At 49.0% G+C, this 25,052-nt stretch overlaps 2 protein-coding genes across 4 annotated transcripts in view; one reads left to right on the top strand and one right to left on the bottom strand.

Annotated features, from left to right (window-relative positions):
• LOC125621775 (uncharacterized) overlaps nt 1-13,657 on the bottom strand; it is a 33,014-nt gene extending 19,357 nt beyond the window's left edge. Inside the window, exons 1-8 of the mRNA XM_048819056.2 lie at nt 13,367-13,657; nt 10,695-10,781; nt 9,146-9,379; nt 8,276-8,298; nt 7,397-7,512; nt 7,059-7,091; nt 4,482-4,595; nt 2,600-3,349 (exon numbers count right to left, since the gene is read on the bottom strand). Of these exons, the coding sequence (XP_048675013.2) occupies nt 2,600-3,349; nt 4,482-4,595; nt 7,059-7,091; nt 7,397-7,512; nt 8,276-8,298; nt 9,146-9,379; nt 10,695-10,781; nt 13,367-13,588 (1,579 nt within the window). The 5' untranslated portion in view covers nt 13,589-13,657. The remainder of the gene's footprint in view (nt 1-2,599; nt 3,350-4,481; nt 4,596-7,058; nt 7,092-7,396; nt 7,513-8,275; nt 8,299-9,145; nt 9,380-10,694; nt 10,782-13,366) is intronic.
• Nucleotides 13,658-13,843: 186 nt separating this feature from the next.
• On the top strand, nt 13,844-21,755 carry LOC125621774 (uncharacterized). 3 transcript variants are annotated; one of them, XM_048819054.2, is made up of 3 exons: nt 13,844-14,283; nt 19,684-19,819; nt 20,119-21,755. In XM_048819054.2, exons 2-3 carry the CDS (start codon nt 19,741-19,743, stop codon nt 21,702-21,704), a joined length of 1,665 nt encoding a protein of 554 aa, XP_048675011.2. In that variant the 5' UTR covers nt 13,844-14,283; nt 19,684-19,740; the 3' UTR covers nt 21,705-21,755. The 3 variants fall into 3 exon arrangements, with proteins under 3 accessions (XP_048675011.2, XP_048675012.2, XP_074975496.1); XM_048819055.2 differs by lacking the exon at nt 19,684-19,819; XM_075119395.1 differs by lacking the exon at nt 13,844-14,283 and having other exon boundaries at nt 17,973-19,819.
• Nucleotides 21,756-25,052: the final 3,297 nt, after the last annotated feature.

Below are 25,052 nucleotides of genomic sequence, written 5' to 3'. Positions count from 1 at the left end.
GGTGTTATTCTGGCTCAAACTTTGGTGGCACAAATAAGAAGGCCAGCAATGGATACAAACTGAATATACAGCTAGACCACCTTAAGCATCTAGCCAGAGATCAATCTGAGTGTCCCTCAGTTTCCAAGAAGGCCACATTCCTTTGGGATTTGCAATGATCAACCTGTTCTTTGATCTACAGACAATTGGAGACTCAGTAGGGTTCGGCCCAATTGGATGTGGTGTTCAAAAGTTATTGCGTTACATCCAGATAAACGGAGAAATGCCATCAAATTGATTGTCGGTCCTCTCTTTCCTCAGCCAAATAAGGACCTTTCCCTGCTTAGGTACCTGCATCCTTCTTAACACACAGTAATTAGTGACTTGCATGGTTCCCTGGGAGGTGGACGCATCATGCTGTTGTCGGTCTGGAGGAAAATCTTCACTTCTGTGTTAATGTCTTGAATTAACGAAGCACTTTTGCGAAGGTCACGATATTCACAGTGTGGCTTGAGATCTCATTGTTCCACGATTGACCGGATTTTTACCTCGAGACAGCTTTGTGAGAAGACAGCTGAACTTAATAAGCCATGCACAGCCATGGTACAGATTTCCACCAGCCCTTTGAGTCAGTGCACTGAACAAGGCCGTAGGTCTGATGAGGTGACACGGCATCCCTGGATATCCTTGACAGAGAAGCTCTATCATGGAAGGAAAGCTGCGTTGGAGTCAATAGCAGATACAGAGCATGGTGTCCTATATCCACGCAAGTTCAACAAGGCTGAGTTCTGACACCATCGTTGTTCAGTGTCAACAATTGATCGGTTGACGAATAAGATTGAGGAGGCAGAAGTGGGTGGAATTGAGCTGAATACTACTCTGCTTTGAGATCTCAAATACATCAATGACATTGTCTTGCTGGTTCAGTCTCAATTGCACATTGATCTGGTTATTAATCCCCAGCTATTACCATCCAGTGGCCTCCAGCTCCAGATTGCAACCAACTCAGTATTAACCTGTCCAGACAGGAGACTGAGCAAGTGGCAACTGTCATATATTTGGCCAGTATCATGGACAGGGCTGCAGGATGCTCAAAAGATGGCACTTATACAGTAGCAGTGGTTGCCGTGTTTCGGGCCTTTCAGCGACCTTTTTGGGAATATTGTGACATCAAGCTTGCTATGAAAATGTGGCTCTAAAGAAGCATGGTTCTATTAATTCTATTGTATGGAAGTGGGCGCTGGGGAAGACTGAAGAACATCATATTCTCATCATCTGCATAAACTGCTCCTGATCCAGCGGCAGGACAAGATCAGAAATGAGGCTATTTGAAGCCAAACCCAGCAACCACCTCCAACAGTATGGGTTTGGTTTCAGTGGCTTTCTTGGTGTGGACATATTATAGAAAGGAAGACCAATGAGTTCCGAAGTGTGTTTATGAAAGAATGCCACTAAACAGCCAAGGATCACATGGGCACCAGAAACTTTGGTGGCACAAATACGATGGCCAGCGATGGATATAAACTGAATAGACCACCTTATGCACCTAGCCAGAGATCAATCCAAGTGGCTCTGAATTTCCAAGAAGGCCACATTCCTTTGGGATTTGCCGTATCAGCCATTTCTTTGATCTACAGACAATTGGAGACTCAGAAGGGTTTGACCCAATTGGATACGGTGTTCAAAAGTTATCGCATTACATCCAGAAAAATGCCATCAAATTGACTGTCGGTCCTTTCTTTCCTCAGCCAGTTAAGGACCTTTTCCCTGCTCTGGTACCTGCATCCTTCTTAATACACAGTAATTAGTGAGGTTGCATGGTTCCCTGGGAGGTGGGAGACTACTATTATCCCCATGGTGGGAATGGGAGGAACAGATACACAGAGAGGAGGGGAGGAACTCAGCTGGTTATAGAACCTAGCATTCCAGCCTCCCACTTCCACCCCCCCGCTCTAATCTAGACCTCACTCCCTTCTCAGAGCTGGGATCTGAACCCAGGAGTCCTGAGTCGCAATTCCCCCTGCTCTCACTATTACACCATACTACTCTCACTGGAACTGTGCAATCCCCACAAAGACCCCCACCTCTCCAGGGAATCTCCACCTCAAATCCCCCCAATCTCCAGCCGACTGCCTGTGACTGCAGAGATGTACAGTACACCTAACATGATGCTAAAATTCTGCAACTTCTGATCAGCATCTCTTACCGCCTGGTAAGTACAAACTCACCGGGCCTCTCACTGCTTCCCTGAATAATGTGCCTCTGCCCCTGCCCAAGAGGTCTTAGGAGCTGCCGACGTGTCTCCAAGACAAACTGCAAGGGAGCTTTAGTTTACCTCTTCTCTAAATTGGAAAGTGTGCGTGGAACCCACAGAAATGTCTCCCCATTAATTCCATCACCTGCTCCTCCCAGACCCTGATATGACCCATCTCCCCAGTAGTGCTCCCTAGCGCTCCAGCCTATTCTGGCCTAAACCACCATCCACTGGAACCCAAACCATCTAGCCACCTGCTGCCCCACCCAGATCCACCCTCAAATGAAGCAAATTATAGTTTATTGCAGGTGGGCACAGACCCATTGCCCCACAGTGAGAGCTCCCATCTTCTGTGGACTTTTTGATGGGAAATTAGAGCAACCTTCGCCTTGTAGCTTTTCCCACAGTCAGGGCATGTATAGGGTCTCTCTCCCGTGTGTGTTCTCTGATGAACAACCAGGTGTGAGCTCTGAATGAAACTTTCCCCACAGTCAGCACACTTATAAGGTTTTACTCCGGTGTGGATTCTCTGATGAACAGTGCGGTTTGATTTTGAACTGAAGCTTTTCCCACAGTCGGGGCATTTATAGGGTCTCTCTCCCATGTGGATTCTCTGATGTGAAATAAGGTTTGAGCACCGTGTGAATCTGTCCCCACACTCACAGCAGGGATAAGGTTTCTGACCCGAGTGCGTTGTCTGGTGCGAAATGAGGTGTGACCTCCGAGTGAAGGTTTTCCCACAGTCACTGCACATAAATGGTTTCTCTCCTGTGTGTAGTTTCAGATGTCTAGTAAGGTTTGATTTGTGATTGAACTTTTTCCCGCACTCAATACATTCATGCTGTTTCTTTTTAGTGCCGATTCTCAGCTGGATCACTGTTTCATTGAGATCCTCTGAGCCTTCCCCTTGGTGAGTGGATTTACCCTGTATCTTCCCTTGGTAGTTTTCCTGCTGCCTTTCTGACCTGCACCGACTCTCATGGGCTTCTTCCAGATCAGGACTCTGGGAAACGTTCGCTTTGGATATTCCCGATACCATCCCGTGAGGTTCCACTTGCTTGGGACCTTCCTGCTGTGGATTCTCCTCTTCATCCCCACTCATCATCCCATCACCTGCTGGGACAGAAAGAATCCAGACAGGAGTCAGTCTCTGTGCCGGAGGACAGGGAACCTCAGAAAGGGGAACAGGAAAGGGGGGAACAAACCGAAATATCTGCTGGGGAAATTGAAAAACCAGGAGCTGAATTCCACCCCATCCCCACCTTTCCCAGAAGACAGAGAGAGGAGGGGACCACTTATGCTTCCACATTCCATGAGAACACTCAGGGGGGAAGGGATGTACTGCCAGGTTTCAGTCATGATGGGTGGGAAGCCATGAATGATATCTACCAGGAAGATATGTCACCAATCTTCATCTGTAGGGCCCTACCAAATTCACTGTTCATTTTGGTCAATTTCATGGTCAGAGGGTTTTAAAAATGGTAAATTTCATGATTTCAGCTATTTAAATATGAAATTTCATGGTATTGTAATTGTAGGGGTCCTGACCCAAAAATAGGATGACCAGATGTCCCAATTTTATAGGGATAGTCCTGATTTTTGGAGCTTTTTCTTACATAGGCACCTATTACCCCCCACCCCCGTCCCGATTTTTCACACTTGCTTCTGGTCACCCTGCCCAAAAAGGAGTTGTGGGGGGTGGGGGTCACAAGGTTAGTGTAGGGGGGGTTGCAGTACTACTACTCCTACTTCTGTGCTGCCGCTGGTGGCGGTGCTGCCTTCAGAGCTGAGCAGCTGGAGAGAGGGCGGCTGCTGGCTGGGAGCCCAGCTCTGAAGGCAGAGCCGCTGCCAGCAGCAGCGCAGAAGTAAGGGTAGCATAGTATGGTATCCCGCCCAACTCTGAAGTCAGCACAGAAGTAAGGGTGGCAATACTGTGACCCCCTAAAATAACCTTGTGACCCTCCTGAAACTCCCTTTTGGATCAGGACACCCAATTTGAGAAACACTGGTCTCCCCCCGTGGAATCTGTGTAGTACAGGGTAAAAGCACACAAAAGACCAGATTTCACAGGGGGGAGACCAGATTTCACGGTCCGTGACATGTTTTTCATGGCCGTGAATTTGTTAGGGCCCTCTTCATCTGGGCGAGGTGAGGTAGCACTGGATGAGCATGCCGGGCCTTTGTGGGAATCCCAGCTGTTTACATCAATGATAGATGGTTTCTCCAATCTGTGTTACTCATTCCTCACCTGTGCAGATGTTTCTCAGGATCTCTCTTTCCTTACAGCATTGGAGATCGGGCACCCAGAGTTCTTTGCCCCACTCCACCCGGGCAATCATGTCAGGTTTTGGAATTAGAAAACCTGTTCCAGGGAAAGCAAACACGTGAGTCCAGGGTTTTACAGAGTTGTTTCCAGATGTGCTGACTGGGTGGGCACACTTGTATAAACCAAACAGATGGGCAAATGTTCCTGGAGATCTTTTGCGGGAAGTCAGATGTTTCCTGGAAGATGTGCTGTTGCTCCAGCACAAGATCCAGGGATCTTTACACACTGGGTAATTTTATAACTCTGGAAGAGCATAGCTGTGCAACCTCTTCCCCATTTCTAACAGTGCTGAAGGCAGAGCTCTTGCCAGGCAGAGAGCTATTCCTGGGAAGGGAGGGAGACATGAAATCTTGTTTTATGTGAGTGTGCGCCCATGTTTAATAACACAGAGAGGTATCTACCACCCAGCCTCTCCCTTGGAAACAATGGGGATGGATTATTCTCTGCATTGTGTCTCTGAATCTCCTCTCCCATGGGAGAGAGTGTGGGGGAGACAATCTTTCTCACATGGGTTCTGGGGGCTATGGGGCGGGAATGTCAGAAAATGCCTCCCCCTCAGAGTTTGCACCCAGGGAGGAACGTTCCTGATTCTCTAACGTTTGAGAATGTTTTGCTTGTCTGGTTTGACATGGGAAATGTTGACATTAACGGGGGTCCCGGATGTAGGTTATTAAAGCAGGAAGGCTTGAAGACAGATGTTTTCACTAACAAGGTCAGCTCCCAGACTGCTGCGCTGGGCATCGCAAAATGGGGAAGAGATGGCCAGCCCTCTGTGGAGATAGAGGTGGTTAGGGACTATTTAGAAAAGCTGGACGTGCACAAGTCCATGGGGCCGGACGAGTTGCATCCGAGAGTGCTGAAGGAATTGGCGGCTGTGATTGCAGAGCCATTGGCCATTATCTTTGAAAACTCGTGGCGAACGGGGGAAGTCCCGGATGACTGGAAAAAGGCTAATGTAGTGCCAATCTTTAAAAAAGGGAAGAAGGAGGATCCTGGGAACTACAGGCCAGTCAGCCTCACCTCAGTCCCTGGAAAAATCATGGAGCAGGTCCTCAAAGAATCAATCCTGAAGCACTTGCATGAGAGGAAAGTGATCAGGAACAGCCAGCATGGATTCACCAAGGGAAGGTCATGCCTGACTAATCTAATCGCCTTTTATGATGAGATTACTGGTTCTGTGGATGAAGGGAAAGCAGTGGATGTATTGTTTCTTGACTTTAGCAAAGCTTTTGACACGGTCTCCCACAGTATTCTTGTCAGCAAGTTAAGGAAGTATGGGCTGGATGAATGCACTATAAGGTGGGTAGAAAGCTGGCTAGATTGTCGGGCTCAACGGGTAGTGATCAATGGCTCCATGTCTAGTTGGCAGCCGGTATCAAGTGGAGTGCCCCAAAGGTCGGTCCTGGGGCCGGTTTTGTTCAATATCTTCATAAATGATCTGGAGGATGGTGTGGATTGCACTCTCAGCAAATTTGCGGATGATACTAAACTGGGAGGAGTGGTAGATACGCTGGAGGGGAGGGATAGGATACAGAAGGACCTAAACAAATTGGAGGATTGGGCCAAAAGAAATCTGATGAGGTTCAATAAGGATAAGTGCAGGGTCCTGCACTTAGGACGGAAGAACCCAATGCACAGCTACAGACTAGGGACCGAATGGCTAGGCAGCAGTTCTGCGGAAAAGGACCTAGGGGTAACAGTGGACGAGAAGCTGGATATGAGTCAGCAGTGTGCCCTTGTTGCCAAGAAGGCCAATGGCATTTTGGGATGTATAAGTAGGGGTATAGCGAGCAGATCGAGGGACGTGATCGTTCCCCTCTATTCGACATTGGTGAGGCCTCATCTGGAGTACTGTGTCCAGTTTTGGGCCCCACACTACAAGAAGGATGTGGATAAATTGGAGAGAGTCCAGCGAAGGGCAACAAAAATGATTAGGGGTCTGGAACACATGAGTTATGAGGAGAGGCTGAGGGAGCTGGGATTGTTTAGCCTGCAGAAGAGAAGAATGAGGGGGGATTTGATAGCTGCTTTCAACTACCTGAAAGGGGGTTCCAAAGAGGATGGCTCTAGATTGTTCTCAATGGTAGCAGATGACAGAACGAGGAGTAATGGTCTCAAGTTGCAGTGGGGGAGGTTTAGATTGGATATTAGGAAAAACTTTTTCACTAAGAGGGTGGTGAAACACTGGAATGCGTTACCTAGGGAGGTGGTAGAATCTCCTTCCTTAGAGGTTTTTAAGGTCAGGCTTGACAAAGCCCTGGCTGGGATGATTTAACTGGGAATTGGTCCTGCTTTGAGCAGGGTGTTGGACTAAATGACCTTCTGGGGTTCCTTCCAACCCTGATATTCTATGATTCTATGATTCTATGATGGGCAAGGGGCCTGCTCAACCCCACCAGCTGAGCCCACAGAAACGGCCTCCCCTCAGGCCTCCAATAACGTCCCCGGGGTTAAATCTCTGACGTCAGCCCCCACGGTCCGTCAGAGAAAGACACATACCTATGTCGCTGTCCAGCTCCAGTCGCAGAGTCTCTAGGGGAAGGAGAGCACGAGAGAGGTGAGAATTCAGGCCCCAGCATTCATGGGGATGTTCCAATTGGACGTTAATGTAACTGCGCTTTTAATTATGAACTAGCAAGGCAGCCCAAGGCCAGCAATGCAGCTGCTCCAGACAGGGCAAGCCCCCGAGGGCTATTGCCATGGCAAAGGGCAGTTCACCCAAGGTGGGGAACGCAAGATGGTGCCCGGGGTAAGTGATGTCACGAGAGCCACCGACTCCTCTCCAGGGCGACCGTTACTCTAACCAAAGGAGATGCCACCACGAGACTCCCATTTACCTTTGAATCCCTGCAGCAGCTCCAGCAGGATGGCACTTCTCTGAGAGAAATCCCCAAGTCTCTTCTCCAGCTCCACAAACCCAGACTCTGGCTTCTGCAGCGTCCTGTACTCCCTGCTGGAGAAAGGCGGAGGAGTGACAAAGGGACCTGGTCCACAACCCAAGCCCAGCAGCTCCCCAAACTCCAGGGTTATAAGCTTTGTAGAATGAGATGGTGTCACCTGCCTTGAGCCCTGTGCCTTCAGTGGGCCCAGGGCAAAATGGGGATGTGGGGAGACACCGAGGCAAGGAACAGTGGCCAGTTTGGGAGCTTTCTTTGAACCTGGTCCTTTCACACAAAGCCCATAACACTTAAGCTAAAGGAGGAACCTCATTGGCTGTCAGATAGTAGCTGGCTTCTCTCCTTACGGGGGCAGCCGCCAGGCGCGTAGACACTTAGCATCCAGGCCCGCCCAAATCTGAGCAGGGGTTTAGTGCTGCCACAGCAGCCTGGAGCATCCCTGGGGCACCTGCAATCCAAGCTGGAGCTGCGCACTCGCCCTTCAGAAAGCTATGCTCCGGCAGCTCTGCCTTGCCATTTTCTGAGCTGCCCCATGTGCGTTTCCAGCTTGGCAGGTGAAGCCCTGTGTCTGGGGGCACCAGGGCTAGGAAGAGGGTGTGGCGTCAGGGGAGAAGCCGAGCTAGCACCGTCTGTCATTGCCCATCCACCCACAAGTCGGTGCCCACCCATATTTCCACTCCTAGCTATGCCACTGGCAGCCACTAGGGGGAGACATGATCACGCCCCCCAAGCCAGTGTGTCACGCTCTGTGGGCAGCTGTGTATTCAGTGCGGTTTCCAAGCCTAAGTGACCATGAGGGAGACGGAGCCCAGAACTCACCTGCTCCCAGAGCTGCCCACACCCTAGAGAGAGAGAGAGAGAAAGAAGAGGCAGTCAGAGGATGTATCCCAGGCTGGGGGAGGCCTCTGCTCCTGCAGGCAAGTTGCTGTTGGAGTCTCAGCTATTTGGGGAATTTCAGACACTCAGAGAGCAGCGGCCATCCCATCCAGGTGGGATAATTAGGCTACGGCTACACTGGCACTTTACAGCACTGCAACTTCCTCGCTCAGGGGTGTGAAAAAACACCTCCCTGAGTGCAGCAAGTTACAGCACTGTAAAGCACCAGTGTAAACAGTGCCCCAGCGCTGGGAGCCGCACTCCCAGCGCTCTAAACTAATCCCCTCATGGAGGTGGATTACTAGGAGTGCTCCCGCGGCAGCGCTTTCAAGTTTCGAGTATAGCCATGCCCTTACTCTCAGCAGCCCCCGGGGAACCCCTGCTGAGAGGTCCTCACTGGCAACCCAGGCACTTCACAAGAAGAAAACATTTGTGATATTCAGCGTGAACTTCGCATGGTGCTAAGAGCCCACACAAGCCCCTCTTCCCCACTTAACCCAGGGGCTGATTTGGGCTGACACGGGCCCTCTGCACTGGGAGGAATTTCACTCTCAAAGAGTAAGGACATATAGATGCTTAACAGGGCGGGAGAGATGGTCTTGGGGTTACAGGACTCAGGAGCCCTGGATCCCATTCCTGGTTCTCACAAAGACTCACTGTGTGACCTTGGGTGAGTCCCTGCCTCTCTCGGCATCTCAGTTTCTCCCCTGTGTAAAATGGGAATATGATCCCAACCCCCCCTGCTTTGGGATCTAGTGCTGAGATGCTGCCATAGAATTGCTGTGCATTGTCATTGCAATAGCACAGTCTCACCTGTACAGACTGGCTCAGTGGCGCCTGCTTGTTCTCTCCTCCCCTCTGATCGAGCAGTTCACTGAGCAGAGAAATCTCCCGGGACAGTTCAGAGATGCTCTCGTCCCTTCTCTTGACAATGGTTCTGTCCAGCTTTTCCAGCTGGGACAGCAGCAGCTGCTCCTGCTTCTCCAGAAACCCACGTAGATCCTTCCATTTGCAGAGGATCCTTTGTCTCTCGGCTTCCATCTGTTTCTGCAATTACAGGGAGAGGGTGGCATGGTAACCAGGGGAATATCATACATTTGTCTCCCAGCAAGATGGGAGAGATATTGGCCAGAGCCAGGATCCCTTATGGTGCATGATGGGAAGTTCACTTAGAACAGGAAGGATGGAGGGCTCAGGGCAGGGGAGAGCCGCATGTCACTAATGACAACAGGATAGACTTTTCTCTCAATCTCACAACTTGCATTGAACCAAAATCTCCATCCAGTCAGCCCACATTTTATCTCCTTTCGGTGCTCTACCTTCAAGATTTTAAGGTTAGGAGGGACCATTAGATCATCTAGACCAGTGGTTCTCAACCCGCAGCCCAATGAGCACGCAGCTGCAGCCAGTCACACTGGGTTTACAATGGCACAGGGCCCATACTCAGAAGGGTCCCCGGCACCTGGACTGTAGCCCCACCTCATGCTCTGCCCACGCTCCGTTCTGAAGCCCCGTCCCCGCTCGGTCTCTTCGCCCTGGAGGCCCAGCCCATCACTCGCTCCTCTCCACCACCTCCCCTCCTGGCCCCCTGCTCCCTCCTCTCTGCCCCTCCCACCCCGTGTAAGCAGTGGGCAGGGCCTTGGGGGGAAGAGGCCAAGATAGGGCAGGGCCTCGGGGCAGAGCCCAGGCAGAGTGGGGGCAGGGCCACGGAGTGGGGGTGTGTGTAGGGCAGCCCACAATGGTAAATAGGTTGAGATTCACTGATCTAGCTGGTCTCTGGTATATCACACACTGTCCAATTTCAAACCAGTGGCTCCTATATTGAACCCAACAACCGGTATCTGACTAAAGCAGGTCTTCCAGAAAGACATCCACTCTGGATTGGAAGGAATCAAAAGATGGAGAATCCACCGCTTCCCTTGGTAGTTTGTCCTACTGGTTAATCACCCTCACTTTTTTATAAAAGTGTCTTATTTCTCATTTGAATTTGTCTGGCTTCAGCTTCCAGCCATGGGTTCTTGTTATGCTTTTCTCTGACAGTGAAAGAGCCCTTCAGGACCCAGTATTTTCTTCCTATGGAGGCCCTGTGCCACCTTTACAGGAGCCCTGGTCCCTGTAATATCTGAACAGCTTGGGCAGGGGTTTTTCTGGGCCAAGACGCAGACAGACGCTTTCCTACATGGCAGCCACTCACACTCCGAGGGCATCACATGACCCAACCCCTGACCGATCCTGCCCTTCTCCCTGGGCTGCAATGGGGATGGTTCCCTGACGGGGCTGGCAGGACGAGCCCTGTGTTGCCATGTCACTCAGGGTACTGTGACACCAGGCAAGCCTTGGGGAAGGGTTTCTGGGCACCTACCAGCAGCTTCTCACTTTGCATCTCCTCATCAGCTTTGGCTTCTTCTCTCTCTTTTATCAGACAGGCCAGCCGCTCTTTCGACATATCCTGGAAGAAGCGGGGGTGGGAGTCAGGTGTAAGAGGATTTGATTTTACAGACAGTGTCACAGCTGCCAGATTTCAGGGACCCCTCTGCCCAGCAGTATCCCTGGCACACACTCACACAGATCCTAGGGCAGGATTTGGCCCTTAGCTTTCTTTCTTTAAAGCACCGATACTCAGACTGAGGCTCGAGAACTGCAAGTGGCTCTTCAATGTGTCTCCTGCGGCTCTTTGCAGCACATGATAGTAAAACACTGTGTGATTTCATTATTAACCAATCTATGTTATTAACCAATCAGGATGCTTTTATTATGTTATTAACCAATTATGGCATTAACTTGCACTAAGTTATTAACTTATTTGCTTTGAGAATTATATATATATATATATATATATATATATAAAAGCTCTCCTTGAATCATAGGATGATTGTCAAATAATTGCAGCTGAGTTGTGGACAAGAAATGGAAAATTGCAGAAAAGTAATAATGGACCTTTATTAATTGCGGTAATTTGGAAAAGCTGGCTGACAGCAGAAGCCCTGGCCACCCATAGCTGATAGCGAGAGTCCTGGCTGTCTGGGGCTGACAGCTGGAGCCCTGCCATGCAAGGGGATGACAGCCGGAGCCCTGGCCGCCCAGGGCTGTCAGTGAGGCTGACTGTTAAAAGATAACATACATACACCTGAATTCAGCACCAAAATTGTGGTGGAAGTCTAATATTGTGGGATCCACAATTTCCGCAAAATTGTAAATTAAGTAGGGCTATATATATATATATTTCCCCTGTCATACTGTTTAAATATGACTATATAGTACTATAGTAAATGAAACAATGAATTCACACAACTGTGGCTCTTTTGGCTAATAGTGATCACTAATTTGGCTCCTAAACCACTGACTATCACTGCTTTAAAGCTACAGCAGATGGGAGAGGGGATGGCAATAAGGGGCTGGATTGTCCTTACATAAACAGAGAGAACTGGAAGTAGTAATGATACAGCACAAAAGCACAGCTCCAAAACCTGCCGACCCTCCCCTCCTCAACATCCTCCTCCCCCCCACAGTTCCAAACTCCTTCCCAACCCCCTGACATGCCCCCAAGCCCAGCTCCAAATATTGCCACACACCCCATATCTTCTCCAGAGACCCTGGGTGCACACCATCAATGTATCCCACATCCCCATCACCCCAAAGCCAAATACCCCCCCAACCAAAATCCCAGCTCTTAAAAACCCCATGTGTTCAATTCCCCCGGCCCCCACACACACTGTACCCACACATCCTAGCTCCAAACAAACACCCCCCACATTAAGATGACCCACTATGAATATCCGCTTACTTTCGGAAGTGGGGGTGGGGAGAGGCTGAGACTTGGCACCATGCTCTGCAGTGGGCATTGGGCTATAGCTCCCCACCTTCATCTCCCGACCCCAGCCCCAGCCTCTCCCTGGTTCAGTCACACCCACCCTGCAGCAAGGGCTGTTCTCTCTAGTTTGTGACTAGCCCATCGCTTCTCACCTTAGTGCCTTGGGTCATCCCCCGCTCTGGGCCCCACAGGGGGAACTCAGGGTCCCTGGAGCAAACCACGGAGATGGGTTCCTGATCCCCTTGGCAGGACACTGTCAGCACTTCCCTGGGTCTACCTCATGTCCCACCTCTGCTCGCTCCTCTCCCCCACCCCATGCACTGAGCTGCCTGATGATTCCCATATGGCCAGCTCTTCTGATTTGAGTCTCATGATGTATTGTGATTTTTCCCCTAAGGCCCCAGAACCTGGAGTCGTGTGACTACACCAGACTCTCAGCTTTCACTTTCTACAAAAATTAAGTTTCTCATCCTTATGGTTGCAATTAAAAAGCATCAACGTGGTGAACCTTCAAGGCTCAAAAGCCAGAAAGAAAATAGAAAAGGGTGACCATACGTTCCGTTTCGGCCGGGACAGTCCCCTTTTTTAAGCTGTGTCCCGCCCGTCCCAACATTTTTGGCAAAAGTGGGCATTTGTCCCATTTGCTCTTGCCAACTTGATCAGATGGCAAGAGCAAATGGGACAAATGCCACTTTTGTCAAATAAGTGGGGTGTGGAGGAACATGCGGTCGGGAGACAGGGCTTAGGCAGGGGGCAGGCAGGGCTCTGGCAAGCAGTGAAGCGAGCCTTGCGCGGGGAGGGGAGGGGGGCAGGGCTCAGGCGAGTAGCTGGGGCCAGTCCCACACAGGGCGGGAGTGGCTCAGGCAAGTGGCTGGGGCCAGCCCCGTGCCATCTCCCATTTTCCCTTTGGGAATATGGTCACTCTAAAATAAAGAGATATCCACGTGTGTTATTTTTTTTTAAAAATCTCACGATTCTTAAGTCAATCTCTTGATTTTCAAATGCTTCGGTGGGCAATAGCATCATCCCCACCACGCTCCACAGAGCCTCCTGCAGGGAACTTTGAAGGAGGAGCCAGGGCCCCGCAGGAAGGAAGGAAGCACCAGGCAGCAGTCAGTCTGTGTGCACATGGCTAGCATGCCAGCTGCAGCTGCAGCACTTCTGTCAATACTTCTCTGCCTCAGTTTTACAAGCATGGTATCCCACACTCACGTTATTATTACCCAGTATGTGGCACATGAAACATGCAGGACGGGCTTCTGGCATCTAGGACAGCAAGGGCTCCACTCCGGTTCCTCCAGGGGGTGTGGGATGCAGGCCCGCGGGCAGATGTTGTGCCCACAGCTGGCATCTATGAAATATTCCAGGCACACGGGGCAGGAGGAGAGCGTATCTGGCAGGCTCGGCCCTGGGCTCCCGTTACCGGCCATGGCTGCTCCGCACATACAAAGGGCTCTAGTCTCTGCTGGGGTTGGGGGCGAGGGGGGCAAGGCGAGGTTGTGGTGGGAAATGGAGAGGCGTCTCCTCGCCAGGGATTGGCTCATGTTCTGGGGGCCCCCGCCAGGGTCTTTGTGACACTGGGAGCATTGAGACAAAAGTCAGCCTGGAGGGGAGAGAAAACACCCTGATCCCAGGCAGCCGGGTCTGCAGATCCACTGGGGGAGCGGGAGGAGAGAGCCAGGCTGGGGGAAAGGGAAGGGGAGCGGCAGGGCTGGGGAGACCGGACGCCTGGGTTCTAACCCCAGGGTCTGGGAAGGTTCGGGTCCAACCCGAGAAAGCCCCAGGGGCGGTTGCAGCCCGAGTCGCTATGGAGGGACGCACAGGAAGGGAGCGGTGTGCGGCTGAGAGCGGGTGGCTGGTGTGGGAGGAAGGGGAGGGGGAGAGGAAAGAAGAGAGGGATCAGAGTCTCGGCATCATCCCCTTGCCTGGGAGCTGCTCATCAGCTCGGCTGTTAGAAGAAGCGGCTTCTGCTGCCAACCTTGGGAGCCCGGGCTGAGCCGCTACTGCTCCCCTCCCAGCTGCGTCTGTGCTGGGGAGAGCCCTGCATTAACCCCCTCTGGGCCCAGCCGGGGGACTTTCTCCGGGGGCCGGAACCAGCCCCGGGCTCTGCCGACACCAGCCCCTGAGCCGGAGCCTGCAGGTGAGGGGAGAGACCCGGGGAAAGGGCTGGGGCCGGGCAGGAAAGTGGCTCCGCACCAACGGCCCCTGGGAATCTGCTCCCTTGTTTAATGCGCCTGCCGAAGGGATTGGAGCTGCCTTAACAGCAAGGCTGCTGCTGCTTCTGGTCTCAGTCTGCTCTGAGCACTGGTCAGGATCTGTCCTAGGGGCAAAGTTGCGGGGTGGTGGCTTCAGATGGGGAAATTGGGGAGGAAGAAGTGGGACTTAAGGGGCACCATCAACAGACTCCCCTCCCCAAGGGGGTGTCCCCTTTTTGTCTGAGGGAGGGTAGGGTTGTCAGGAAGGTTAAGGGTGAAAAATATGACAGAGAAGTAGAGAGACAGTGTGAAATGTGGTCAGTTTAATCATCTCTGAAGTTAGGTGAACAACAGGGGAGAGACAAAGGGGTGGCTCACAGGAGAGGGGAGAGTGTGTGTGCAGTAGTGATGGAGGGGGTGGGGTGGGGTTGGTTAAAGGCGCAGCTGCTGTCAAAAAAGCAATCAGAATGTTGGGAATCATTAGGAAAGGGATCTCACAAAAGTGGGTGACGGGGCAACAAAATGGCAGATGAAATGTAATGTTGACCAATTCAAAGTAATGCACATTGGAAAACATAATCCCAACTATACATATAAAATGATGGGGTCTAAATTAGCTGTTAACACTCAAGAGAGATCTTGGAGTCATTGTGGATGGTTCTCTGAAAACATCCACTCAGTGTGCAGCAGCAGTCAACAAAGCGAACAGAATGTTGAGAATCATTAAGAAAGGGATAGATAATAAGACAGAAAATAAGACATATTGCCTCTCTATAAATCCATGCAACGCCCACATCTTGAATACTGCGTGCAGATATGGTCGCCCCATCTCAAAAAAGATATATTGGAATTGGAAAAGGTTCAGAAAAGGCAACAAAAAATTATTAGGGGTGTGGAACAGCTTCCATACAAGGAGAGACTAATGAGACTGGGATTTTTCAGCTTGGAAAATAGACAGCTAAGGGGGGATATGATAGAGGTCTATAAAATCATGACTGATGCAGAGAAAGTAAATAAGGAATTGTTATTTGCTCCTTCTAATAATACAAGAACTAGGGGTCACCAAGTAAAATTAATAAGCAGAAGGTTTAAAACAAACAAAAGGAAATATTTCTTCACACAATGCACAGTCAACCTGTGGAACTCTTTGCCAGAGAATGTTGTGAAGGTCAAGACTATAACAGGGTTCAAAAAAGAACTAGATAAGGTAAAAAGAAAAGGAGGACTTGTGGCACCTTAGAGACTAACCAATTTATTTGAGCATGAGCTTTCGTGAGCTACAGCTCACTTCATCGGATGCATACCGTGGAAACTGCAGCAGACTTTATATACACACAGAGATCATGAAACAATACCTCCTCCCACCCCACTGTCCTGCTGGTAATAGCTTATCTAAAGTGATCATCAAGTTGGGCCATTTCCAGCACAAATCCAGGTTTTCTCACCCTCCACCCCCCCCCCCCCCCCACAAACTCACTCTCCTGCTGGTAATAGCCAGAAGTTGGGAATGGGCGACAGGGGATGGATCACTTAACTTATCTGTTCTGTTCATTCACTCTGGGGCACCTTGCCATGGCCACAGTTGGAAGACAGGATACTGGGCTAGATGGACCTTTGGTATGACCTTGTATGGCCGTTCATATGTTCTTATTCTTCATTTACAAATATAACCCCACTACCAACCTCTCTAAGATAAGCAGTGGGGTCCTCTCAAATTTTGGTTTGATAGATAAACCTCTGTGGTTGTGAAGTGCCAGTAGGGAAGTGTTTGCTCTATCATGCACATCAGGAGTAAAAGGATTTGGACAGTGTTACTTTCTTCCTACCTTGTAAAAATGTTACCCACCCATCCCCACTGAAATGATCTGCACAGATCACTTGGGAGGATGGGGGCATTCAGTGGTTATTCCTTATCAAGGGCACATCAGAGTAGAAGGATCCTGAATGTTCAGCTGTTAAAGGGATATTTCTGCTGCCAGATAGTCTGTATTTTTTTTTAAATCTTTAACACTCACATCACTTCATAATAGCTTCAAAAATCATGTTTGACTGGGGAGAAAGAGCCTATCAAATTTCAGACTCTCATGCTTCAGAAAAGTCTGTGTTTCTCTAAATAATATTTCTGTTGGACACACCCATGCTTTCATAACTTCCTGGAAAATAGCAATGTTTCATTGGAGAGAACAGGCCTGTCAGATTTTATCCCCCAAAATATAAATTTCAGACCATAATGTGCATACTTTCCCTTTCTCGTCAGCATTTTATTTATTAGTGTCACTAACTAGTGGCAGAGGGATGTAACTAGAGCTTTATCAAGCACATAGTTGTGACCAAATCCTGCCTGACAGTTGCTGAACTATAATTCAGACAAGGCATTAGGTTGGACATTAGGAAAAACTTCCTAACTGTCAAGGTGGTTAAGCACTGGAATAAATTGTCTAGGGAGGTTGTGGAATCTCCATCATTGGAGAATTTTTGAGAGCAGGTTGGACAAACACCTGTCAGGGATGGTCTAGATAATACTTAGTCCTGCCACGAGTGCAGGGGACTGAACTAGATGAGCAAGGTCCCTTCCAGTTCTATGATTCTATGTACCCACAATTTTTAAAGGTTACCCAAAAAACAGTTGGGTTCATGACCAATTTCCCCCCTTGTGCTCAATGAAAAAGGATCTGAAAGAGACTTTGGTTTTCTTCTTTTTTTTTAAATATTAGAAGTACACAAGTATTCTAATATTTTCTAAAAGACTGTATGGACAACTGAAGAACTATTAGGTTTACAAAATTTAGGGAACAGAGCAAAGGAAACATGATTTTATCCCAGGATTTTTTTTTTTAAAGTATCAGTCACTGTAGTTAGAGCTGTGTGAAACTGGAATTTCAGGGAAAATTCTGTGTTTTTTAAATTTGTTCCAGATCAGAAAGAAATGTAAAAATTTGGTATTTCCCTTGACTGGACACAATATTCCAGCTGAGGCCTAATCAGCATGAAGTAGAGCGGAAGAAGTATTTCTCGTGTTTTGCTTTCAACACTCATGCGAATACATATCAGAATAATGTTTTTTTTTTTTTTTTTGCAACAGTGTTACATCGTTGACTCATATTTAGCTTGTGGTCCACTATGACCCCCAGATCCCTTTCCACAGTACTCCTTCCTTGGCAGTCATTTCCCATTTTGAATGTGTGCAAGTGATTGTTCCTTCCTAAGTGGAGTACTTTGCATTTGTCCTTATTGAATGTCATCCTATTTACTTCAGACCGTTTCTCCAGTTTGTCCATATCATTTTGAATTTTAATCCTAGCCTCCAAAGAACTTGCAACCCCTCCCAGCTTGGTATTGTCTACAAACTTTATAAGTGTGCTCTCTATGCCAGGGGTGGCCAACCTGAGCCTGAGAAGGAGCCAGAATTTACCAATGTACATTGCCAAAGAGCCACAGTAATTCGTCAGCGGCCCGCATCAGCTCCCCCACCCCTGCTCCCCACGCCTCTCACCCACCGGCAGCCCCGCCGACCGGCGCCTCCCCCTCCCTCTGTGCACCTCCCGAACAGCATGCAGGAGGCTCTGGGGGGGGGGGGGTAGGGGGAAGGAGTGAGGTTATGGAAGGCTCAGGAGAGGGCCCTGGAAGGGGTGGAGTGGGGGCAGGGCCTGTGGCAGAGCCAAAGGTTGAGCAGTGAGCACCTCCCGGCACATTGGAAAGTTGGCACCTGTAGCTCCATCCCTGGAATCAGTGTCTATACAAGGAGCCGCATATTAACTTCTGAAGAGCTTCATGTGGCTCAGGAGCCACAGGTTGGCCACCTCTGCTCTATGCCATTATCTAAATCATTGATGAAGATATTGAAGACAACTGTACCCAGATATAATCCCTGTGGGACCCTACTTGATATGCCCTTCCAACTTGACTGTGAACCACTGATAACTACTCTGTGGTGATGGTTTTCCAATCAGTTATGCAGTCACCTTATAGTAGCTCCATCTCGGTTGTATTTCCCTTGTTTGTTTATGAAAAGGTCATGCAAGACAGTCTCAAAAGCCGTATTACAGTCAAGATATACCACATTTACTGCTTTCTGCCATTCACAAGGCTTATTACCCGGTCAAAGAAAGCTATTAGGTTGGTTCTTGACAAATCCATGCTGACTGTTACTTATCACCTTATTATCTTCTAGGTGTTTGCACAGTGATTGCTTAATTATTTGCTCCATTATTTTTCCGGATACTGAAGTTAAGCTGACTGGTCTGTAATTCCCCAGGTTGTCCTTATTTCCCTTTTTATAGATTGGCACTATAATTGCCCTTTTCCAGTCCTCTGGAATCTCTCCTGTCTTCCATGACTTTTCAAAGATAATTGCTAATGGCTCAGATATCTCCTCAGTCAGCTCCTTGAGTATTCTAGGATGTATTTAATCAGGCCATGGTGACTTGAAGACATCTAACTCTTCTAAGTAATTTTTAACTTGTTCTTTCCATATTTTAGCCTCTGATCCTATGTCATTTTCACTGGCATTCACTATGTTTGACGTCCAATCGCTACTAACCTTCTTGGTGAAAACTGAAACAAAGAAGTCATTGAGCACCTCTGCCATTTCCACATTTTCTGTTATTGTCTTTCTCCCCTCATTGAGTAACCGGCCTACTCTGTCCTTCATCTCCCTCTTGCTTCTAATGTATTTGTAGAATGTTTTCTTGTCACCCTTCGTCTCTAGCTAGTTTAATCTCGTTTTGTGCCTTAGTCTTCCTAATTTTGTCCTTACATGCTTGTGTTATTTGTTTATATTCATGCTTTGTAATTTGACCTAGTTTCCACTTTTTGTAGGACTCTTTTTTGAGTTTCAGATCAATCAAGATCTCCTGGTGAAGCCAGGGTGGTCTCTTGCCATACTCCCTATCTGTCCTATTCATATGAGTATCTGAATATCCACAGGGCTTAAATAGACACAGACTCCTTGTGTCCCCTGCCTTGGGCTGGTTCCCTCTCCTGAGGTTCTCTGGTTCCCTCCCCTGAGGTTCTCTGTATTGCAGTCAAGATATACCACATCTACTGAGGTTCTCTGGCCTTCTGCAGTGTTGTGACAAGTGGCTTATTATCTGCTCTCTGCCCAAGTAATCAATGCCCCATGTTTGGGGATCCCTAAGTTTATTCCAGGAGACACACAACATGTTTCCCTCCAGTCACTAGGCTTTCCCATGGGGTCTTCATGAACATTTCCCCATCTTTGAGGATGAAATATCCCTCCTGGAAAGAAAGAGGCTGGATGGGACCGGGTGGGATGTTCTCTCTGGGAAATGGTTAATGGAGCTATAACAAACTCTGATAATCACCCCTTTCCATCCTATGAGCAGGACCCTCCTCCTGCCCCCTCCCCGCCCGCGACCACCTCACCAGACCTTATTTCCCACATGGACCAAGGGGAAGAACCCAGTGCCCCAGACCCTCAAGATTCTTCAGAAAAGGAGACACTGAGCGACTCCCACATAGGTAAGGAATAAGTCAAACCAAACCCCAAAACTGCCAATGCCCCTGTAAGCGCTCTGACCCCTGCCTCTTCTCAGCTCAGTCAGAAAAGTAGCTAGCAGGTGTCATAGCCTCATGGCAGACATATGGCCTGTCACCCATCCTGACTGAGACCAGCCAGTAGTGACCTCTCCTCCACGTTCAGGTGGGCTGAGGAGGAAGAATTGGTCCCTCTGCTCCTTCTCCTTCGCTGGCTGGGTATTGAGCTTATCAGCTGGTTTGTTTTGTTTTGTTTTACCCGTATTTGCCATTCACCTTTGCAGCACAGGGAATGACTCATGTCTGGATTCAGAAGGGAGCTGATGGGTTCAGCAGGGAGAATGAAGATGAGAGTCCTCAGCAGGAAAGTCCCGAGCGAATGGACCTGCATGGGATGTTATCAGGAAGCACCAAAGGGGAAGTTTCCCAGAATCATGAAAAGGAAAAAGCCAGTGCGAGTCAGTCTTATAAATGCCCCGACTGTGGGAAAAGCTTCCACTGGAGCTCACGCCTTGCCATTCATCAGCGAATCCACACAGGAGAGAAGCCACATAAGTGTGCCGACTGTGGGAAAGGCTTCAATTGGAGGGCACAGCTTATCACACACTGGAGATGTCACACGGGAGAGAAACCCTTTACATGTGAGGACTGTGGGAAAAGCTTCATGCGGAGCTCCATCCTTACTGAACACAAGAGAATACACACGGGAGAGACACCTTACAAATGCGACTATTGCGGGGAAAGATTTGCCTGGAGCTCAGCCCTCTCTGTACACAGGAGAATCCACGTGGAAGGGGAACACTATCGATGTAAAGATTGTGGGAAAAGCTTCTGCATGAGCTCGGATCTTAATAAACATAGAAGAGTGCACACGGGAGAGAGACCCTATAAATGCCCTGACTGTGGGAAGAGCTTCAGAGTGAGCTCAAACCTCACGGCACATCGGAGGATCCACACCGGAGAGAGACCCTATAAATGCCCCGAATGTGAGCAAAGCTTCCGGCAGAGCTCCACCCTTCTTAAACATCAGAGACTACACTTGCAAGAGAGGCCATATAAATGCCCTGAGTGTGGGCAAAGCTTCTGTGTCAGCTCAGCCCTGACTGTTCATCAGAGGATCCACACGGGAGAGAGACCTTACAGATGCAAAGGCTGTGGGAAAAGCTTCAGTAACAGCTCATCCCTTGTCACCCACCAGAGGATCCACACGGGAGAGAAACCCTATAAATGCCCCGACTGCGGGAAGAGTTTCAGCCAGCGCTCGGCCCTGTCTGCGCACAGGAGCATCCACAGAGGAGAGAGACCCTATAAATGTGACTGTGGGGAAAGTTTCATTGTGAGTGCTGACCTTCTCAAGCATCAGAGGATCCACACGGGAGAGAAACTCTACAATTGCAAAGACTGTGGGAAAAGCTTCTCTCGGAGCACCAACCTTGCTGCCCACGGGCGGATCCACCGGGGAGAGAAACCTTATAAATGCCCCGACTGTGGGAAAAGCTTCACTAGCAGCTCAACCCTTATTACGCATCGGAGAGTGCACACGGGAGAGAGGCCCTATAACTGCTCTGACTGCGGGAGGAGGTTCAGTCAGAGCTCAGCCCTTACTAAGCATCGGAGAATCCACACGGGAGAGAGGCCCTATAACTGCTCTGACTGTGGGAACAGCTTCACCAACAGCTCCCATCTTATTAGACATCAGAGAACCCACACGGGAGACAGTCCCTATAAATGCCCCGAATGTGGGAAAAGATTCAGGCAGAGCTCGGCCCTTCTGAAACATTGGAGACTCCACAGGGGAAACACTGTAAATGTCGACTTTACAGAGAATGCTCAGACCACCAGTGAAGCCAGGTGGGATGGGAATCCGTGATGGACCTTGATTGGAACTCTGCAGCATTAAAAAAAATTGCAGGAAAACTCACTTGAGCATTGTGGGGGAGAGGTCTGTCTGTGTGGGGGAAGCACCGGAGTGGGGATGGTGCTGGGTGCTTTGGGAATGGGGCTGCAGGAAGCAGAGGGAGGCTTTGAGGCGGGTGAATCAGTTGTTTGGTGTTTGTGGGGAGAGAGCTGGGGTGTGGGGTGGTTCGTACAGTCTGTAATTCCCTGAGTTAGCCAAGCTCCTTGCGGCAACGTCTGGCAGGAGTGGAGGTGTTGGGCAATATGGGTGTCAAAGTTTGACTCAGACTCACAATTTATCAGACCACTCTGTTTTATTAGCAAAGCTGCTCTGCTAATACATTTAGAAGTGAGCTCCCCGAGTGGGGCTTGTGTCTTTTAATTTATACAGTTTTTTGGAGAACAAGTTACAGAGAAGTTACAGACAAAAGAAGAAAAAGATTTTAGTCACCACCCTTCGAGATCGCTGAGACCAGTCACGTATCTCCAATTACCTGCCACCCTTAACAATCTCCTTTAACAGCTTCCAGTTAACTTAACTAATTGCCCTTCACACCTTCCATTCTGATGCCTGCTTCTTAGATGTGCTGGCTGTATCTTAATTGCTTCTCCATTCAAAAGCTAACTGTCCCTACGTGTGCTCCCTCAGATACTTTGTAACATGTTTTGGCATGCCCTCTCATATACAATGTATCCAGCATGTCCCCTTATACAACGTTATACTTATACAATGTTATACTTCCACAATCCCCCCTTTTGGTCAAGGCTACGCCCATGACCAATGACTTACTGGATTCCATACATCAATCGTTCTTTTTCATTACTTCCACTGGTGACATTTAACAACATTAGATTAGCATTCTGGTTAGGGGTAACCTGATGGATGGTGTGTCTTGTGCAGTTTTGGATACAACAAGAAATCAATTGAAAACACACAAAGATTATTAGAATTCCAAATAGGATAGTCAGGATTCCTTGAAACAACCAGTTTCCCAGACTAGAGAAATTGAATAAGTTACTTATCCATTTCCACAAGGAACTTGGTTCTTCATGGAGAAGGTATGCAATTTGCTCCAGATGGCTAGCACAATTTATTACCTCATTAGTATTATCAGGTATGTATACACAGCATTCTGTTCCAATTAGAGCACAGGTCCCTCCTTTGGCTGCCAGTATTGTATCTAATGCCCAACGGTTTTGGAGGGCCACTTGTCGGACAGCTCCTGCTTCTTTGGCTAGAGCTTTTAAGCTCTCTCCTGTTTCGTTGGCCATGATCTCAACCACCGCTTGTAACCTTAAAAGCCTTTTTGCATGGTGGATTACCCCCCCCTACTGGGACTAAAGAAATGTCAACAGCATTCTTCCCAAGTTAGGGGGCTTATGTTATCCACATACCATTTAGCATCTGGCAAGTCCCTCCTTTTTCGCCTGAAATTACGGAGGCGATTTCGTGGGAGGGATTGAAGCACCCAGAATTGTGGGAAAAGCTGAGCAGGATAACAGATACCTGACCAATTTGCTGGTAACACAGTGTAAGCATTTTCCCCACAAACCCAATGATGTCCCATTAAAGCTGGGAAGGGTTGACTGCAACCCTTTGACATGTAAGAATTTACGAAGGAGGAATAGTATCCCCCAAAGGGCACAGGATGATTTTCACTGGGAGAAGAGGTAGCATTCACATGACATTTGTAGATGGTGCTGTTTTTCTCAGGGAGGCTGTAGGGGGAGCAAGAGATTGAATCTTTGGTTTGATCCCAGGTTGAGAGGAAGTTTATCTTTCCATACCCGGTTCGCCATTCTCCAACCTTGTTTGAATAGTCCCATACACCATGGGACACGATGTATTGGAGACAGCTGCTCCTCCCTAGATTCAGCCCTGTCCCATTGCACACCCAGGACCAGTGGCCCTTTCCTTTCACCACACTTATAAGTTTAGGAACATATGTTTTTCCCAGCCCCCAAGTGTCATTTTCCTTCCATGTCCTTTTAAGTGGATAGGGTTTTCCAGCAAGCTCTGAGGAATTCAAAGGGATTGCCATGGTGGGGATACTAGCTTGTGAGTGAGCTGGGATGTGGCTGCAGACCCAGCAATTAGAAATATTCAGGATCTGGGCTATCTGCACCTGTTGTTGGATGAAAGAATTGTCACTGTCACTCTGGATTCCCCAGACCCTCAGGACACAGTAGCTGAGGATTAAGCTTCTCAAAGGACACATGTTGGAAGCCGGACCCTTTCTGGTTCCGACAACCCCTTTCGAGGGAACCGCAGTCACGGTTTTACGTCCACCAGGCAGCAGGCACTAGGCTCACTACTGCTTCTTGTTTGTTGGGTCCTGCTGTCTGCCTACCCTCTGCTTCTGGCAACCGTTACGAGAGCGCAGATTGTAAGGTATTGCAGGCTGTTCCTCTTTGTCTTCTGGGGTTGAAGCTGGTTCGGCGTGGTCTTGCAGAGGTGCTTGGTCCCCTTGAGGTGGCGCTGGCTTACACTGTGAGGCGTGGATCCATGCAGCGATGCCGGATAATTTCACTGCTGTCTGGGTGGTGAGCAGTACCTGGTATGGACCCTTCCACCGGGGTTCCAAGGCGTGCTTCCGAAGGTGGTGCCGCAGGTAGACCCAATCACCAAGCTCAAGAGTGTGACAGGCAGCAGAGGTGGGTTCCGTAGGCCAAGCTGCTCGCACCTGTGAATGGAAGGAGCTCACAGCTTGCATTAACCCTTTGCAGTACTGGAGGAGCGTGCTGTGAGTTAGGTTTAGGTCTGGGGCTGGGGTAATAGTAGCCATTGTTCGCATAGGGCATCCCATGATGATTTCAAATGGACTCAATTTGTGTCTCTGGGATGGGGATGACCGAATTTCCATAAGGGCCAGTGGTAAAGCAGCTGGCCAGTTTAACCCTGTGGAACTACAGATTTTTGCCAGCTTATTTTTAAGCACACCATTTCGCCTTTCAACTGCCCCTGCACTCTGTGGATGGTAAGGGCAGTGCAACAGGTGGGTGACATGTAATACCTGGTTTAGATGTTGAACAATTTTTCCAGTAAAATGTGTTCCCCGGTCACTAGACAAAGTGGCAGGAATTCCCTTGGTAGGGATAATGTGGTTTAACAGACATTTTGCAACGGACAATGAATCAGCTTTGTGACAGGGAAAGGCTTCAATCCAACCCGAAAACAGACATATTATAACTAAAATGAATTCATATTTCTGACACTTCGGCATTTGTACAAAATCAAGTTGCCAATGTAGGAAAGGTGCTTGAGGCAAACCCCGGAACCCTTGTGTTACTTTTACAGATTTGCCTACATTGTGGCTTTGAC

Source organism: Caretta caretta, chromosome 14 (genome assembly GCF_965140235.1).
Source record: "Caretta caretta isolate rCarCar2 chromosome 14, rCarCar1.hap1, whole genome shotgun sequence".
Lineage (NCBI taxonomy): Eukaryota > Metazoa > Chordata > Testudines > Cheloniidae > Caretta > Caretta caretta.
The sequence above is the reverse complement of the archived record's forward strand: the minus strand, read 5'-3'. Positions and strand labels throughout refer to the sequence as shown.

What these genes read in the sequence shown, in the direction of transcription:
- LOC125621774 (XM_075119395.1), top strand. Translation starts at nt 19,627, where the DNA reads ATGGTTAATGGAGCTATAACAAACTCTGATAATCACCCCTTTCCATCC. An exon ending in ACTGAGCGACTCCCACATAG is followed by an intron (nt 19,820 to 20,118) that starts GTAAGGAATAAG and finishes TCACCTTTGCAG; the next exon opens with CACAGGGAATGACTCATGTC.